The following is an 18,944-nucleotide window of genomic DNA, read 5'->3' as shown; positions in this document are numbered from 1 at the left end:
AATTTCAAAACTCCCAATCTTGGACGCGTGTGTTCATACCTGTATAAAGTTATGCACTTATTGGCTGTGACATAGACTTAAAATAAAGACTCAGAAATCTGAAATAACAATGGGGCAGTGTAGAGGTGCGTTAATGTAGTTGGAAGCCGAAGGAAAAATATAACTCTATCAGAGTGGAATTTTTTTTTCAAACTCTTCAGTGACTTAAAATAATTTACCGTATAATCCTAAACGCCTTTAGGGAATTATATGAGAGTTTTTGTACACAAAAATTGTTCGTAAAATCGAGCGCCATGAAGAGTCTAGGTCAGGCCTGCACAACATACGGCCTGCTAGATTACTGTGCGGCCCGCGGGTGATTTGGAAACAAATCTTTGTTATTGTTTTTTTTTTGTTACATTGTTATTTATGCAAGCGCGCCGCTACTCCGATCATATTAGAAATCGTGAGATTTATGTTTTGCACTAGTTTCAATAAATATCGAACTTGGTGTAAAATTGGTGTGCCCTTCGCGACCCTTAAAATTCGTCGCTCGACCTCCCCCAGTTTGGGAAACCCTGATTTAGATGGCTCGGTATTCAAACTGAATCACGCTCAAAACAATATCGGTATACAATCTCACACCCATTAGTGCATATTAGCAACCTATTATTAACCCCATTATATTTTACTAGCAGTTTATGAAACTGAAGTTTCTTTTTCAAATTTAGAACTTGAAAAACAATTTTTCATTTATGAATGCTGCAGAAATTCTCGCACAAAAGATATTGCTATTTACTGTAAAACTTCAGAAATTTGGAGCAGATTTTGTGAAAAATGTAATTTAACAGTCGAAAAAGTACAACAGAGGAAGATCTATCGCTACTAAACGGATTGTTTGTCCAGCCTGCAATGGAAATATCTAAAATTGTTAGATATGACTGAATACCTTTATGTGGGACGATTTTACAAAACTGAACCTGAGTAAAATATTTTCCTGCAGTCAGTTTATACTGCAACACGCAATACCTAATTTCAATAAAAAAAAAAATATTAAAAATGAAGGGTGGGTTTTCAAGGTAGATGAACCACTAAATACTCAAGAAAATAAGATTCTTCATATTTTTAAGCTTTCCAGTAATGAAAGTGTTTCATCAAATTTAACTGTTTCACAATGTTATTTTGATTTGAAGTTCATCTTGTGAAATATGTATGTGGCAAAATTGGCGGCCCGCCGGGCCTTCAGATTTATCTTTGCGGCCCTCGTGGTAATTTGAGTTGTGCAGGCCTGGTCTAGGTGATGCATGAAAAAAGCGCAAAACTATACAACACCAACCGAAGCTTATGAGATTTGGAAGATAGGATGAAGCAGCAAGTTTCTCATAGATTCAAACATTGATTAAATATCTGTGACCCACACTCTCTCACCGTTCCGTGATAAAAATATAATTTTTTGACCCATTCATTGAAAAAGGTTCGCCCTCCCTGCTATAGGACACAGGTCAGAAACCTTTTAGCATTGAAAAAGTCATTTGGCATCCTTCCAATCAAACTTAAACCTACCCAGAGACGCAACAAATATTCTAGTGTCAGTGGCTACTAAAACTCCTAAAAAACCACTTACGATTAGCTCGAAAGAGCAGTATAAATTTTTATTCAAGAGTAGAAACACTCAAATTAAAAACAGACAGTTTTGTGAAGGCAGCGAATTTTCAAAATAGTAGAAATAGATGTTTCCAATTAATACATAGACATGTCATGCATAGAGCACAATCCCAGCAGTTAGGGCTTCCTCAACCATAAGATCCATGGTTCTCAAAACAAATAACCGGCTAACCAATACCATACCCGACCTGGTAACCAGATGAGAGGTCGTGATTCGCCATATGGTTAAGCGGTTATCGGCTTTCCTCTACTCATGATAAATATGAAAACCTGACAAAACTCAAAATTGACAGTGATTTTTGGACACGAAGCGGACATAACGATCGTTTCAAAATTTTGTTGTTATTGTTATTTGTCTCCGTTTTCCGCTATGACGTCATCAAAATTATTCCCACTGGGTGGCGCTACGTGTCCATATATTTGAGCATAGCTCTCTTGTTGCTAATAGCAATTCTTTGAGCCTCTACTTCGAAGCGAAAAAAATAGGCATAAAAATTGTAAGACACCGATGATAAGCTATTAGCATAAATTCAACATTCAAATACATTTGATCTCAAATATAAACGACAGTGCAATATTTAGAAAAATGTTTTAGGAATGGGGTATACGTTTTTGAAAATAACTGCAAACCGTTATCAATGAGTTTTGATATGTATAGCCAGTTTGAGTGTGACCATTTTCTGTTAGCGACTTGATATATAACAATCCGTAAACACTAAAATACATGCACATTTACATTGCATATGATTTCACATAACTTGTTTTTAACAAGCCATGTAAGTTAACATGTGTGTTCATATCACATATCCTCTAATAGAGTTCACATATTATGTGCTCTCATGTCACAATATATATTTTCTTAAGACATAAGTGTTCACATATCTTCACTTTTAAGTCCATGTGTTCACACAACCGAAATCTCCAACTCTACAAAACCACACATAATGGGTTCACATCACATATTCTCCACACCCCACCCCATATCTTCACATTAAGTCCATATGTGTTCACAAAACAAATATCCCCCACTTAACAAAAACACACATAATGCGTTCACATCACATATCCTCCACACTCCACCCCATATCTTCACATTAAGTCCACATGTGTTCACAAAACAGATATCTCCACTTAACAAAACCACACATATATGTGTTCACATCACATATCCTCCACACTCCACCCCATATCTTCACATTAAGCCCATATGTGTTCACAAAACAAAACCACACATGTGTTCACATCACATATCCTCCACACTCCACATATAAGCTTCCTGCTTATGTGCACTTCTTTCTGATTGGTTCATGTAGTATTTCTTCTCAAATCCACTCGACCTGTCCACACCATCCCATCTGTATCCCGGCTGAATATTATATCGGTTTGGTGGAGGAGCTGGTCCTCTGTACTTAGGTAAACCTAAATAGAGAAAGAAGAGTAATAGCTTCTTAGCTGCTTCAATCAAAAATGGAAATTTAGAATTGATTGGTCTATTACAGTGGTTCCCAAACCATGGCCTGTAACCCTGTAAGTGAGAAAGTTTAATACTTTACCTTTTTGCCTTCTAGATTTCGTCAATTGTTATGTCATTATCACATTTCAAGCATGTGTTTATTCGTAACAATTCAATTCTAATCGGTATCTTAATTATACGTATCGGTATGAGGATAATATACAAGTCGCACCGATGCAAGCGCTCCCCGCTCCCTTCTAATTTTGGCCACCAGTCAATCAACTTTGGGAGCCACTTGGTCCACCGGTATTTATTCCAGGGGAAAAAAAGAGCTCAAAAGAGAGCTTAATCCTATGGCGAACCACGGCCTCTCGTATGGTTACCTGTCCATGTCACGTATGGAATTAGTTAGCCAGTTGCTTGTTGGACACGTTTAGTGGCCATAACGATCGTTTCAAAATTTTGTTGTTATTGTTATTTGTCTCCGTCTCCATTTTTAAAAAATCACTTTTCTCTTCGAATACTGGACCAATTGCTTTGATATTTTCAGTGGTTAAAGACTAAAGTGGTTAAAAATTTTTCTCCAGAAGGCTATTACTTGTTTTTTTTCGCTATGACGTCATCAAAATTATTGCCACTGGGTGGCGCTACGTGTCCATATATTTGAGCATAGCTCTCTTGTTTTCAGATGTACAGACTTCATGGTGGAGGAAGCTGTTACTGACCAGCGCTTAGGTAAACACTGTAAAGAAATAAAAATAGGTCATATAAAAATTCAGGTACATACTCGGTTTATCCCCCATTTCTTTATTCTTCTTTTTAGCCATATAAGCAGCCATTGGATCCCCGTCTCGTACTTGGGAACGTTGTAAAGCATCTAAGTCTGCATCATCTCGATATCTTGCAAGTGGTTTGTTGGACTCGTGTAATAAATCCTCCAGTGCGTAATTCTTCATTTCATCTTGTTTCATACTGAAAACACAGGAAAAATTGTTTTGTGTCGAGAAACGTGGAATTTTTTTCTTCTTTTTATACAAGTGTGCGGAAAGTCCCTCAGACATGTTAAAAACTTCATCAAAGTTTGGTCGGAGCAATTAAAATCGGAAAGAGTACTGATATGAACCTGATAGGATTGCAAACAATCATTGACATGCTAAGATATATAGCAGGGGTGAGATTTAGGGACCTGGGCCCACCTATACTTTAACTCAGTAAGTATGACATGAAAAGTATTATGAACAATATTTACATTATTACAACAGTAAAAGCAGAAAACAATAAGCCTCGTGACAAAACTGAATGTAATCGCAATCGCAACAAAATACTTGAGCTATTTTTAGTTAAAACATCAAAATTTTGTTTCAGTTTGGTTGTGGTAGCATCAGGCGGTTCAGATTGAATTACCCAATGGGCCAGATTTGACCCGTCGGCCGTAGTTTGCACATGTAAGACATATAGGCAAAATATATATAATTTTTTTTATATAAGTCTGGTCACAGAAAGGCCCTGAGCTCTTAACTGAAAGTTAGGAATTTAAGGCCCATCCCTGCAACCGCACGTATGGTTCAATAAATTGTGTAGGCCAGGGGTTCTCAACCTTTTAGTGTTATAGGCCTGTGAAGAAGTTGACTATTATTTACGAAGCCACACAATAAATTTAGAAAACAAAAACAAAAAACACATTTTTATTATAGAGTCCCCCATTAAAGTTCCTGAGAGAACTAAAATTACTAAAATTACCTAAAATTATTTAGGTTTCTTAGTATTTAGGTTACCTTAGGTTTCTCTCACGAAGCCCAGGGGCTCCATATGAAGCACTTCGAAAACCTATGGTGTAGGCCAGAGATTCACAACCAGGGGCCCTCAACACTCTGAGAGGGCCACAGAGCAGTTGGAGGGGGGGGGGGGGGCGAGGTGCATAACTGATTTTACTTTTCACTTCACAAGAAAACTCCCCGTTCTACTTAGTTTCATTGCCTGATAAGGTTATTTCACGGGATGCTTTCACTTTGTTGAGCATGCATTGTTTGAACATAATGAGAATCTGAATCTCTCAATCAAATTAACACTATAAATACCTCTGGAATGATAAAAAAGCGGCCGTGAGTGCTAAAAGACTCTAAAAGGGGGCCACAAGCCATAAAAGGCCAGGGATCACTGGTTTAGGTAGCAGGTGCTTTCCAGAGCTTAGTTCAGTGTCAAATCAAATCATTTTTATTTCCTCACCCTTTCCCCCATTTATCATGTTCACCTATCCATAAATAACACTGGAATGATAAACGGGGGGGGGCATGAGTTGTGAAAGCCTCCGGAAGGGTGCCATGAACCATAAAAGTTTGGGAACCACTGGGGTATATATTGTTTATCACGGGGACGGGGAAGTGTCAAATCATATAATTTTTTTAAATCCTCACCCTTTTCCCCATTTATCATATTTATCCATCCTTTTCTGCTTTTCTTTTTCATCCTCTTCCTGTTCTTTCCTTTCTTTCGTCAAATCCCTCTTCTTTCCTCCCTTTTCACGGTAAACAGTGGCTGAATAAGACAGAAAAAAACATTAAAACTATAACTACAATTTATTCTTAATTTGTCAAACAAAATATTACATTCTTAAGAAACGATGATTTATGTCAGAGGTGTGCAACTAATTCATTCCTACCCTTTTTGATCATTTGCATATTTCACTACTTTCCAGAGTTCGTAATAAATGTGCGGCCCGTGAAGCAGTACCAATTTTGAATGGTGTGCTACCCACAAAATGAGTTTTTAATTTAGTTCCAATCCCTTTGCTAACTAAATTAAAAACTCATTTTGTGGGTAGCACACCATTCAAAATTGGTACTGCTTCACGGGCCTCACATTTATTTCGAACTCTGGAAAGTACCAATTTTCAATGGTGTGCTACCCACGAAACGCGTTTTTAATTTAGTTCCAATCCCTTTGCGTTGCAAAAACCAGAGTCCAATTATTATCTATGCTTATGTCGTTACAATTTCCTAACAGCTGGCTAGTGCGAAACGAATGTCATAAGATCAATATTGAAAATTTTTGTGCCTGCAGCTACTAGAAAGCCTATGTTAAATAAAAGTACGGCCCGCGATTTCACTCTCTTATTCGTATCTGTCCTTCCTGTAATAAAAGTTGCACGCCCCTGGCTTTTGACATTAGAACTCTTAGCTGGTAACCGGGATATAAAGCCATGATTAGCCACATGATTAAGCTTGGTGTGTCAGGGGCTTTAGATAAGTTCATCACTAGGACAGAAACTTCAGTAGAAAACGATTGTAATGTAATCCTGTAATAAAAGTTGCACGCCCCTGGCTTTTGACATTAGATTTCTTAGCTGGTAACCGGGATATAAGGCCATGATTGGCCACATGATTAAGCTTGATGTGTCAGGGGCTTTAGATAAGTTTATCACTAGGACAGAAACTTCAGTAGAAAACGATTGACATCAGACAGTGATAAAGAAAGGGATAGATAAAGATAAGAAAAATATGGTAGGGGATATATTATAGATAAGAGGGTACTTCGTGTACCAGGTTAGGGTTAGGCTATCATTTATTCTAATTTTTTTATTTTAGTTTTATTACGAGTTCGAGGATTGTCCGTGTTAGCCAAGTGAATATACCCCCGCCCATATGTTTCAGTTCCTTTACACAACTTTATGTAAAGTAGGCGAACAAAATTAGTAACACACTTCTAGTGCGCCGATAAGAGATATAGAGGATAAGAATAAAATGAATAAAGATAAGAACAATAGATATCGACAAAGAATCACTCATCTAACCATTAGTTCTAGTGTCTCTTGCAAGCTTATCAATATCAGAATCCTTTTTTCTTCGTTCTTCAATTTCTTTTTTCAATTCATGGCGACTCGTCAGCCCTCCCGTCCCACCGCTTGACATTTGTGCCTGCAAGTGGATAGAATTATTCAAAAATATTCGATTTCACTCTTCATGAAGATTTATACAAGGGATGGGCAAACTATAGCCCACATGTAGCATGCGGACCGCCAAAGCACTTTCATGTGGGCCTGCTTCTCATGTAGAGAGTTGTGAAAACTAAACGTTATTAAAAATAACTAGACAGTGATTTGGTAAAATAATAATGTATTTTTTAATCTCTGGTTCAACAACGCCAACCACTAGGAATGCAACATTATTATGGCGAATGGGAATGGATGTGTTCCACATGGAACCCCAGCGCTCCTTGGAAGAAACCTAGGGGCTCCACTGGCTATTCATTGAAATAATGAATACTTTCAAAAATCAGCATCAAGTAAAGCATCAAAAAATTTGAGTCATTAATTAGGCTAATATAATTTTAGTTTACTCCGGATATTAAATGGTGAGTAGGCTAACAATGTGTTTCTCTGTTTTTATTTTATAAATTTATCGTGAGGCTCAGCAAATGAAAGTCCATCTTTTCACAGGCTCTGTCATGCCAAAAGTTTGAGAAACTCAGGCACACACAATGCCAAACAGGAAAGAACACGGTTCTTCCAAAATCAAATAGAATAGCTCCTTATCTCCTCCAGTGGCTGCTTATATGAGGCCTTGTTCATAAAATAGTACATAAAAAATAAGAATAAATTGAGCAATAATGAATGTGGAGAGTATATGACCCCATAAAGAGCATGTATTTCTTTGCAACACTTTCAAATCATTTTTTTTGATAAAGTTCGCTCTTTGCTCTTGAAAACCTCGATATAATAAATTGCACTCACTCTTTTTTTCTGGCTGTCAGAAGCACCTTTATTTTTTTGCCGAGGAATTTCTAAATCAGAGTCTGAGTCATTACGTGATTTCCTAGGACGAGGCAAATCCATATCAGAGTCAGAGTCATTTCTTTCGACCTGACATTAGAATAACAAGAGATAAACGTTGAGATATGCAAACACAAAGTACATATGCAACAGTGACGTAAAGCCTATGTAGTGGTTTCCAAACCGCGGCCTGTGGGCGAACTACAGCTTGCGTAACGTCTTTTTGTGATCTAGATACCATCAATTGTTACGTCATCATCACAGTTTAGGCGCATGGATATTCGTAACATTTCAATTATACCGATATCTCGGCCATCCGACTTCTACTCAATTTTGGGAACCACTTGTCGAAATGCACAAAGTTTGCTAAGAAAATCAGGGGAGTACAAATAAAGTCAAAATGGAACCTAAAATTTTTTGAAATTTGACGCGAAATAAAGAATTTTTCTTCTTTAATCTTTGATTAAATCGCATCTCATAGGAATTGGGAAAATAAAATTCTACTGGAGCTTCCTATCATCCATAAGTATTGAAAATTTGTAATTAAAAAGGCCATTTTCATCCTACAAAAATTTAGAAAATGATACACAAGTACAGTGTTCACTATTAGTGCAAAATCGCCATTTAGTCATTTTTGAAGAAAATTTTTAAAGTTGACAAATTATTTACATGCGAGTAATTTTGTAACCCAATTTTGCATTGCATTACAATATTTGTTAGGCCATTCTCCTCAAGCATTAGCAAAACGATACACATGTTTACCAGTAATATAGAAGTATACGACTGTAAACATTCCTACCTGTTTACGACCTTCATTTGACCTTAAGATTGACTGTTTTGACCTTGGGATATTTAAATCCGAATCTGAAGAAGAATCATGCCTGCTATTCCCAGATTTGTTTTTTTGATTAGATTTTCTAGATGATGGACTGTGATTATTACGTTTTTGAGTCTTAGAACGTGGAATTTCCAAATCTGAGTCACTTTCATGTCGAGACCGGCGGTGATTGGAGTCTCTTTTTTGTGATGATTTAGATCTTTTTACATCTAAATCAGAGTCGGAATCATGACGTGACCTTTGACTGTTAGAATTACTGTTTTGTCCATTTCTATCTGTATTTCTATTTGATTTAGAAGTCGATCTTCGAATTTCTAAATCAGAATCGTGCCTTGACCTATGACCTTTGTGTGAATGTTTTCCTGATCTAGAGTCAGTTAAACTTGATGAGTCATGTTTTCTTCTAAAAGTATTTTCTGCTCTGTCATGCTTTTTAGTCCTTATGTCCAAGTCACTATCGGAATCATTATGTTTAGTCCTTTTAGAAATTTTAGATCCCCTTGGTGGCGCTGTATCGTCTCCACTAGTAGAGTCATGCCTTTTTCGTGATTTAGCCTCTGATTTCCTCGGGATTTCTATATCGCTGTCCGAATCGTGTCTGGAATTATTTGATTGCTTTTTCCGAGGGATGTCATCAAAATCACTACCAGAATCTTCTATCACAATCTGTAAAAAAATTGGAATTTTCGAATTTTTATTTAAAAAAAAGTAATATCAAACACTATAAGAGAGAGATTTATGAGACTAAAATTCCAAGAGCCACTTAAACTATATAAAATTCAGTTATCAAAATTGATAGTACCAAGTTAGGGTTAGGCCATAATTTGATTCCGTTTTTTTTTTATTTTACTTCTATTACGAGTTCGATGACTAGTAGGTTTCAGTCCCTTTACACAACATGATGTAAAGTAGGCGAACAAAATTAGTCACCTCCATATTAGTACACACACTTATGGATCGTCAAAATTGCGTTGTCAATTGAAACAAAGCAAGAGATATCATACTTATTAACAAATAAGAAATAGGCAATCATTTGACATGTTTTTAATGGAGACTTGCATAAGTTCAGATGTGGAATCTGATTCAAAAATTTTGAATCAACTCGGAGTTGATTGTAAACTTATGCCGATTCAGCAGCCCTGGTGAAATCTCATACGAGAATGAAAATCGGGGAAACTTGAAAACAAGGTAGCCTACTCGCGAAGTGTGTGAACCAAGATGGCGGACACCGGAACATAGTATGTGTACCCGATTAGGGTTACGCCATAATTTCAGGTACAAATACTACGGGAGTCACTTGGCTAGTCCCCGAACTCGTAATAGAACTAAAATGGGAAAAATTGGGATAAAATTATGGCCTACCCATATTCTGGTATACATACTACATTAAAGTATCCGAGATCTTGGTTCACATACTTCGGGAGTACCGGAAATGAAGCATTACGCAGTACAAACCCTATTTTCATCGCTGTCTTCCTTCAATGTTTTCCATTTACTGCTCTTCCTATACGCATCAAGTTCCTTCTCAGATTTTGTTCTGTTGTCGATAACTTCAACTTGAGGTTTCTCTTCCTGTGTCTGAGAAGATAAAAAGGTCATAGGTCAGTGCTTCTAATACTTTTATGATCTATTCTATCTTCCAACGACTGTAACGTTTTTTGGTCCTCCTTTTCTATGAAAATACCTTGCTGTTAAGGAGTTTTCATGATGTATTCAATGCACCATGTTTAATATTAAAAAGCCAACGTAATCGACTATTTTAACCACTGAAAGTACCAAAGCAATTGGTCACTTGTTGAGTAAGAGGAGCGATTTTTTTCATAAGGTAACAAGAAAAAGAACAACAACCTAATTAATACCAAAACGATCTATAGGTCCACTTCATGTCAAATAAGCTAGGAGAGAAAATAATAGATAAGATTACACAAACTAGGCCAATGGGGGCTTGTGGTTAAAGCATTAGACTCAACTATAATGGCATCCCCAGAAACCTTGCTTGAATAAAATATGTATAACGTACCAGTAAAGCATCAGGGAAATCCCCCTCCTCATCTTTCGGTCCAATATTTTTCCATGAAACATCGTCATCGACTATTTTCATGCCCCTTCCTCTGAAAATAATAAAATAAAAAATAAAATGACAGGGCTCGTGGGTGGGATGCACACATACTCTGTGTTAGTCCGAAAGCTGAAACCTCATGGGAGGAGATACTTATGTGCAAGAACTCCTCATTGACATATGCCGCCAAAATCCATATATCTAGGGTGTCAATAAAGTATTATATAATTTTCATAAACTGTAGAGAGAATTTAACGATACCATATATTGTTTTGGCCCTCACAGATGTATTGAATGAAGTGAAAATACTTAAAAATTACTGATTAAAAAACAATAAACCTGGTAATGCTATATTGAGAACTGACTTCATAACAAAATTGGAATTGTAAACGAACTTATGGACACCCTGTACAACAAATAAGGCATGTGAAGAACTCGGCTTGTCAGAAAAAACTCTTACTAATATCTTTCCTCTCCCATGAGATAAATGTGCTAAGCATTAGTACAGAGAGAAACTCAAGTAAATCGATACAAAAAACAGAATGTAAGCCGAGATATAATAAACAGGGTAGGCCACATAACCCATGATGAACTGGAAAGATCCCAGTCACACCAAAGAGAAACTGGAGATTACTATGTACAAAGGTATGGCCAATATAGTTTTGAAGTTCATACATATAAAACAGTCATCGGCACTGCGATACTACTCGGCCAAATATGCCTATTGACGGCAGAGTATGAGCTGCATTATTTTCCACCTATGAACAGCCGCCACATTAATAAACTTCAAATTATGACATGACCGCAACTTCTATTTCTGTGTTAATTACAAACTAACAAGTAGGTATTCGTTCAGGAAGCAGCCAGAATCCCCCGATATGTTCGCTAACTACTGCAAAACAACCACCGCACAACAGACATTGTTTCGACATACATCCGCCAACAGATAACTATAAATTTCTGAGCAATTTTTGGTTTTATGCATTAAAAATGAAGTTCAAGGGCCACAAAAAATCTCTTCACGTATCGCGGTTTGCACTAACTCGCCATAAATTAACTAAACCTTGTCAGTTTTCTCCTCATGACAGATGAAAAACAACATCACTCACTGTTTGACTTTTCCCCCTTTTTTCTTTTTCCGTTTCTTATAGTCGCCACTTTCAACTGGGGCAAGATATTTCTTCAAGTATTCCTCCCGGCTGAGTGAAGTCATTTTATATCTATGTCTATGCCTGGAAATCAATGAATTTTATAAAAAATTTTGATAAAAATAAACAGCATACAAATTGAAAAAAAGTCTTGTAAAATTGGTGGGACAAAATTCACTTGTATAATGTAATATAGCGGTGAGTGTTTGCATATTAAATCTTTATTTTATGGCATTTTTTTACATTTGCTTGAAGAAACGCTAGGCCACGCAAACTCACTCAAAAGTAAAGCAGAATCATCAATAGAGACAGATTTCTGAGCAAAATTACAACTGAATTCCGGGAGTTACTGAAACTACAGGGAATCATGTTGGTGGGTGCATTATGTACCATTACCTGCTAAACAACTTAACTAAATTGATACCAATTCTATGTTATTCCTCGATATTTCCATGCTGGTGGACCCGTATGGCAATGATACAAGAATGCTGCAGGAATAGTAAATATGAAAATTCTATGTGATTTAATAAATTTCTTGCTTCAAACTAACACGAATGTATTTATGCAGCATAATCATCATCTCAGCAAACATAAACTTCTCCACACAACCTCGAGTTCAATATAATTTATAAAAATACTTTCGTGTTAGTTTCAGCAAGACATCTAAACCTCTAACAATCAAAAATAGGCAAAATATGAAATATATACAATGTACAGGGTGTCCAAAAAGTTTCGCCCGATTATAAAGTCTTTATAATCAAATGCTATTTTTTTAATTTAAAAAAATATTTATATTCAACCTGTTTCTAATTTGATGTTATATATGTTAAATGTTGTAGTCCCTATTTATCATACAACCAAATTTTTCAAATTTGCAATTGGTAATGCTATGAAATCGGGCGGAACTTTTTGGGCACCCCGTATTATAATCTCAATGGCAAAAGAAGTTCACAAGGGGCTCCCGAAGTATGCGAACCAAGATGGCGGACATCGGAATGTAATATGTGTACTAGGTTAGGGTTAGGCCATAATTTTAGGTATAAATACTACGGGAGGCTCTTGGCTAGTCTTCGAACTGATAATAGAACTAAAATAAGGAAAATTGGAAAAAAATTATCGCCTAACCCTAACCTGTTACCCATGTTACGTTCCGATGTCCGCCATCTTGGTTCGCATACTTCGGGAGCCCCGTTCACAAATTAGAAACAAATTAATTAGATAGTGAAACAATATAGAATACCATGACTTTCCACAAATAATACACAACTGACTTCAATAGAATTATATGCTGAAATGTACCTGAATATTATGCAAGGAGAAATCTGGTAACTAGAGGTAGAATGGGTTATGAGCAGATAAGTATTCTAGAATTCCTATCTAGCAGGGATCATGGTCCAATTACTTAAAATGATAACTTTTCAAATGTTTTTTAAAAGTTTTTTAAATTATAGAACACTTAATGGGCCCAAGTGGAACGTTTTGGTAATATGTTGTTGTTAATCTTGTTGGTATTTTTTTTTATGTTATGAAAAAAATTTCTCAATATTTCGAGTACGGTATTTTGGAATGTGTTTAAAATAATCACCATAAGTTTCGGTACTCCAACACCAATCCAGAACGAATTTATTCGACTACCAAGGTATCACTATATAATTCAAAACTACTTTTCAACAGTTCTAGCTTTTTTTTAAACCTTAAAACTATAACACAAGTTACACAACATACACAAAGTCAACATTTCATTAAATTCATCCTATTTATTAGGTTTTAATTTTGCTGCTTCAGATCCATTTATCTTTGCAGCTAAGAAATCTGGGATGAGATTTATGAAAAGTTTAAACACATTATGTCCAAGGAATCCTGTATTTGTGTGAGACGATTTTCCCAGTGACTTGACAACATGTTTTCCGTACAACTTTGATACCGGGATCAACAAATTTGGTTTCAAGTCAGTGTATGTTAATGCCATTGGTGTGACTGTCAAACCTGGAGCAATGAGTTGAAAAATTATTCCTTTGTTTGAGTATTCATTCTGCATCGCTTCTGTATAAGCGTTGATAGCTGCTTTTGAACCCCCATAAACTGAAAAATATGCTCCATTCATAGAGGCAACAAGCGAAGATATGTTAGTTATAATCCCACCCCCCTTTTTGACCATATTTGGCAAAACGATTTCTGTCATTTTCATGGCAGCCAAGACATTGACATTCACAACATTAGTAGAATATTTTCTGTACTCTGGAACGTCCATGAAGGACATAGGTTTTCCGAACGCCATGCCGACATTGTTAACCAACAATGCAATATCGAGATCCCTCAATTCTTCATTTATGACATCATAAATATCTTCACCATTTGAAAAATCAACTGCTATAACAATAACACGAACGTTGAAACTTTGTCGCAATTCGTCAGCAAATTTATCAAGTTTCGACTTCGTACGAGCCAAGATCACCAAATTCATTCCAGCTTTAGCAAGTTCATATGCCGTCGCTTTTCCAATTCCGTCACTAGCACCGGTAACGACCGCCCATGTCCCGAACTTCTTAAAATCAAAGGTTTTACTCCACAATGACTCGTTGATTATGCGAGCAACAGTTCCCACAAATCTTGAGAAAAAGCGGAGAATAGTTAAAACTCCAACTACTGTAACAAAGTTTTCAACCAATGCCATGTCAGAATATTTATCCTAGACTAATACATATTCCTAAAAAATGAAAACGTTTTTAAGTGGTGGAGGATTCGACTGAGCAATTTTGATAAAAGGAGAGTATTAGGGTAAAATGAAAAGCAGGGAGGGCAGGGCAATCGCCCATTGAAAATGTGGCTGTAATAATTTAATTTTTAAAAGCATTAAACGTTGTGTTGTAGACTTGTAGTGTATAGTATAGCACAAAAAAGTCAAAATTCTATACTATTTATCATTACAACAGACTATAGCAAAAAATGAAAGCATTATCACATTTTTTAGCATAAAAGTATATATTATAGAAAATTGCACAAAAGTGCCAAAGCAGACGCATGACATTGATTTCAAATAATCTACAATTGCAAATACATTTTGAAATGATATTTTTGAATATAAATTATAGAATAGAGCAGCATAAGAACATTCAAATCTACAGTAGTTAGAAACTTTTTCTTTTTTTGGAAATTTAATGATAACAACGGGGTCTAGCGAAGTGAACGCCATAACTGCTTGAATAACAGCAAACGAAAATGTGATGTGAAATACAGCTAATTTCCATTTTTTTTAAATATAAGTCTGTATCTTGTGGAACACTATACCCTATTTGACATGGGCCATACCTGCTTAGTTGCAAATTAAGTAGGTTTGGTTAACTAAAGGCATCTCTCAATAAATCTCATTCAGTGCCTGATAGAATTTATTTTTAAAAACGCAAAAACAACTTATTTGTTTGGCATTATTACTTATCGATCCTTAGATCGGTAAGTATGTTGATTGGTATTTGTCTGCGTGTATGTCTGTTAGATGCACGCGATATCTTACGAAAGCGAGATTGAATCTGCTCCAGATTTTGCATGTGCATTCATCATATTTCGGACCAAAAGCATATTAATTTTGGGCGAATTATGTCGTATAATCAGCGAGTTATTAAACATTTAGTGATGGGACACAAGGTGTTATTATGGAGTAAGAGCGCTGTTTTGGGAGACCCCCTCCCGCTAACTTTCGATCGATAAGTCTTTGGTCTCTGACCGATATTCTCGTTTGAGCAGTTTCAGGATTTACTTCGCTAGAAGTTTATGTTAGGTCAAGATTGGTCTGACAATATTCCTCAGTTTGAATGATTCGTACTAGTGGCGTAATTTAAATTCTAGATTCATACAAAAATTGACCAGAATAGATTTTATGAAAGGAACAGGATGATTTACGTCTGTATTACCCCAGAGCACACAGATGTGAAACCCAATTATAAGATATCTCCAGTTCTCCAGTTTTTTTTTCACACAGACGCAGGGCATATTTATCACAATGTGAAACTCGGTTAGCGAATATCTCGTTATTTTTTCTATATTTACAGGCGCAAGACTCATTCAGCGATATTCATTCAGTCTTCAAAAATTTCTGGTATTTCTAATTTTCAGTCAATTTCGACTCCTGCTAATAGTTGAAATCATTGAGGCATAGATGAAAATATAATTTAGCAGTATTAGAACAAATCTTTTTTTACAAATTTTCCTTGCAGGAATACACGAGGCACACATAGTCCTTCTTTTTTATTCACAGTTTCCCGTAAAACGTATTCATTCGTTTCAACTTCAAAACCAGAATCTGCAGCCAATTTGGAGATTAATTCGATTGTAAAATAATACGCTCTCGTACCATCCTGACGGACATAAAAGTTTTCCGAGATTTTATTCCCTGAGCCAAACCGAAGCATTGCATAGTCGTTAACAGCATAGTCACGAAAAATGATGCATCCATTTGCTTTTAGTATTTTGTACAAATTGTTAAAAACTTGCAAAAATTTTTTTGGGTGAATTGCGGATAAAACGAAAATTAACGACACCATGTCAACGGAATTTTCTTCAATGTGTTCAGCAAAGCAATTTTCAACTGTTACATCACAGTGAAAAGCGTTACAGTTTTCAGTATTATACTGGGGGTTGGATTTCACAAAATCAACTGCCCTAGGCGAAAAATCGCATGCATGGATGAACAAATTTGAATTTTCTTCCAGAAGCGGAAAAATAAAATTGCCAACACCACAACCGGCTTCTAAAATCTTAATTTTTTTCTCTGGTGATGAAATAGCTCTCAACTGTTCAAATTCCCTTGAAGTCCAATGTCGATCTTTAAAAAAATTTGTTCCATTCCTTTTGTAAAATAAATCCCACATTTTTTGCGCGTGTTTTTCCAGTTCATTTTGACGAAATTCTGACACCAGCTTTTTATCCTGTAACTTCAGTTTTTCTGTCTCTTCTGGAGTAAGTTCCCTGATGGCTGTGCTTGATATTTGAAACTTGGCGTCCATTTTGCAGCTATTCCGGATTTAAAAAATTCAAATCAGAATATAAATTGCACCGACTGAGAAAACAGAAAAGACCTTCGACGAGCCGCCAAACTACGCGAGTAGTAAATGCTGGTCTTCAGCCAAGTAAAAACCCAAATATACTCTGCGCTACCACCTTGTGATCCTGGCTATCGTCCCCGAACTCCGACCTGCTCTGATTACGGTAATTTGACAAACATTAACAAATTTGATATATGCGAGAGGGAGAGAGAGGATAGGATAGGATTTACATATTTATCCCGGGGGAGAGGAGAGCCGATAAGACGGCTTATCCATATGGCGAACCACGGCCTCTCGTCCGGTTACCATTCCAAGTTGGGTATGGGATTAGTTATATTGTTTGTTTTCGGAAGCATGGACTTGGAAAGCATTGCCTTGTGTTCTTGTCTATGAACAGGCACAGTTTTCAGCACCAGCGCCAACATCGCGCAGTTTGGTAATAGCAACTTTGTTAGCGTCGGTACCGAATAGAATAATGCATACCATTGGTGGAATGAGCTCGCCATCGCACTTCTCAATCATCCTGAATATGTTCACAGGTTCGAATTCCGCAGTGATAATTATGTGCGAGGAAATTGCTGGACTCCTCACCGCCGTAGGCTGGTTCACGTAAATGCTGGTCGGTTACAGCTTCCTCCACCATCAAGTTCATACATCTGAAAGCAATAACTGACAAAGTACCCGAATTGGACTGGTAACCGGACGGGGGCCGTCGCCATATGGTTAAGCCGTCTTATCGGCTTTGCTTTCCCCGGGATAAATATGTAAAAGCTATTTTATCACATTCATATTTGACGTAAATCGAATGGAGCGAAATGATAACTCTACTTATTCAATTACCGCTCTTATATTACGGTAAATTCATCGCGTAGATTGACTTTCACTTTTCAAGTACAAAGACAGTCTGATGTCCTTTGAAAATTGAAGGTTTTCCTAGTTGTTAGAGCGTTGTACTCAGCTGGGTTAGCAAAGCAGGTTGAAATTCTTCCTCCAAATCCCATGCGCACTATCTCACTCGACCTGTTTTAAATAAATTGGACAGGCAGTGCCGTGCCATTGGAGATCCCGTCCCGTCTATAACAAAGTAGCTCGGATAGGATTAGTAGCTCGGATCGGGGGAGAGGAAGCTAATCATACGGCTTAATCATATGGCGAACCACGGCCTCTCGTCCGGTTACCAGTCCATTTCAGTTACTTTGTTAGTTATTTGTTTCAGGTGTATGGGCTTGTTAATAGAGGAAGCCGTAACCGACTAGCGGTTACGTGAACCACGGTACGGCGACGAGGCCAATTCCTCGCACATAACAAACTCCTGATAGTATTCGAACCCGCGTGTGGTGGGGAGCGTATTCCCAACGATTAGCACGATGCACCACACCGCCGAGCCGCGACTTACATAGCAGCGGAAGCAAGTACAGAATGGGCCCCTATTTCGCAGTGAAGGACGTATAAAAAGCGTAGTAAAAAAAGGCGGTGGCGATTAATGCTAATTAGAATGTGGCACAGAGACAGCATTGATTTATAAGACAGAACTTTATCGTTTTAGTTTTAAGTGTACGTAGTATATAGCCTATGTTAGGCAGTAGAGTGCAGTATAATAATACCGCGTCGGAATTTACTAACATTCAATTTGCTTTGGGTAAAAGAAACTAAAGACAAATATATTGATACTGTGGGATTTGCGAAATTATGGAAAGCTCGTAGAGCTAAGACAATAATTAGTTTTGAATATTATTGATAATAAATCCGATTCCGTAGTCAAACGAACTTGCACTTTATTTGTGCTGGGATTATCCCCTCCCTCCAAAAACAATAAATAAAATAACAATAAAATTCCTTCACGGAGAAAATATCTTCTCGATTGGGAAACGTTGGCCAAGTAGTTAGTGTTATTTCGATTATTCAAAATATGCGACCCATTCCCATTTTCTAATAGCAAACACGTTTTGGTGCTCTCGTAGTATGTGTAGCATGATGGTGGACACCGGAATGTAG

At 36.9% G+C, this 18,944-nt stretch overlaps 3 protein-coding genes across 4 annotated transcripts; all 3 read right to left on the bottom strand.

The window, feature by feature from the left end:
- Positions 1-2,005: 2,005 nt before the first annotated feature.
- On the bottom strand, positions 2,006-11,990 carry LOC120336929 (uncharacterized). 2 transcript variants are annotated; one of them, XM_078119136.1, is made up of 11 exons: positions 11,872-11,990; positions 10,724-10,814; positions 10,159-10,281; positions 8,665-9,369; positions 7,827-7,955; positions 6,888-7,011; positions 5,512-5,632; positions 3,885-4,069; positions 2,910-3,063; positions 2,785-2,827; positions 2,006-2,682 (listed from the first exon to the last, which is right to left on the bottom strand). In XM_078119136.1, the coding sequence occupies exons 1-10, from the start codon at positions 11,973-11,975 to the stop codon at positions 2,806-2,808; spliced, it is 1,758 nt and encodes a 585-aa protein (XP_077975262.1). In that variant the 5' UTR covers positions 11,976-11,990; the 3' UTR covers positions 2,006-2,682; positions 2,785-2,805. The 2 variants fall into 2 exon arrangements, with proteins under 2 accessions (XP_077975262.1, XP_077975260.1); XM_078119134.1 differs by having other exon boundaries at positions 2,006-2,827.
- A 4-nt stretch (positions 11,991-11,994) lies between these two features.
- LOC120336930 (very-long-chain 3-oxoacyl-CoA reductase-like) lies at positions 11,995-14,598 on the bottom strand. The gene has a single exon (XM_039404725.2). The coding sequence runs from the start codon at positions 14,582-14,584 to the stop codon at positions 13,664-13,666; it is 921 nt and encodes a 306-aa protein (XP_039260659.2). The 5' UTR covers positions 14,585-14,598; the 3' UTR covers positions 11,995-13,663.
- Positions 14,599-14,614: 16 nt separating this feature from the next.
- Positions 14,615-17,141, bottom strand: LOC120336931 (tRNA N(3)-cytidine methyltransferase METTL6-like). Its single transcript, XM_039404726.2, has one exon. The coding sequence runs from the start codon at positions 16,908-16,910 to the stop codon at positions 16,086-16,088; it is 825 nt and encodes a 274-aa protein (XP_039260660.2). The 5' UTR covers positions 16,911-17,141; the 3' UTR covers positions 14,615-16,085.
- Positions 17,142-18,944: the final 1,803 nt, after the last annotated feature.

This window comes from Styela clava, chromosome 2 (assembly GCF_964204865.1).
Source record: "Styela clava chromosome 2, kaStyClav1.hap1.2, whole genome shotgun sequence".
Lineage (NCBI taxonomy): Eukaryota > Metazoa > Chordata > Ascidiacea > Stolidobranchia > Styelidae > Styela > Styela clava.
Note: the sequence above shows the minus strand (reverse complement) of the source record. Positions and strands in the feature narration are given on the sequence as shown.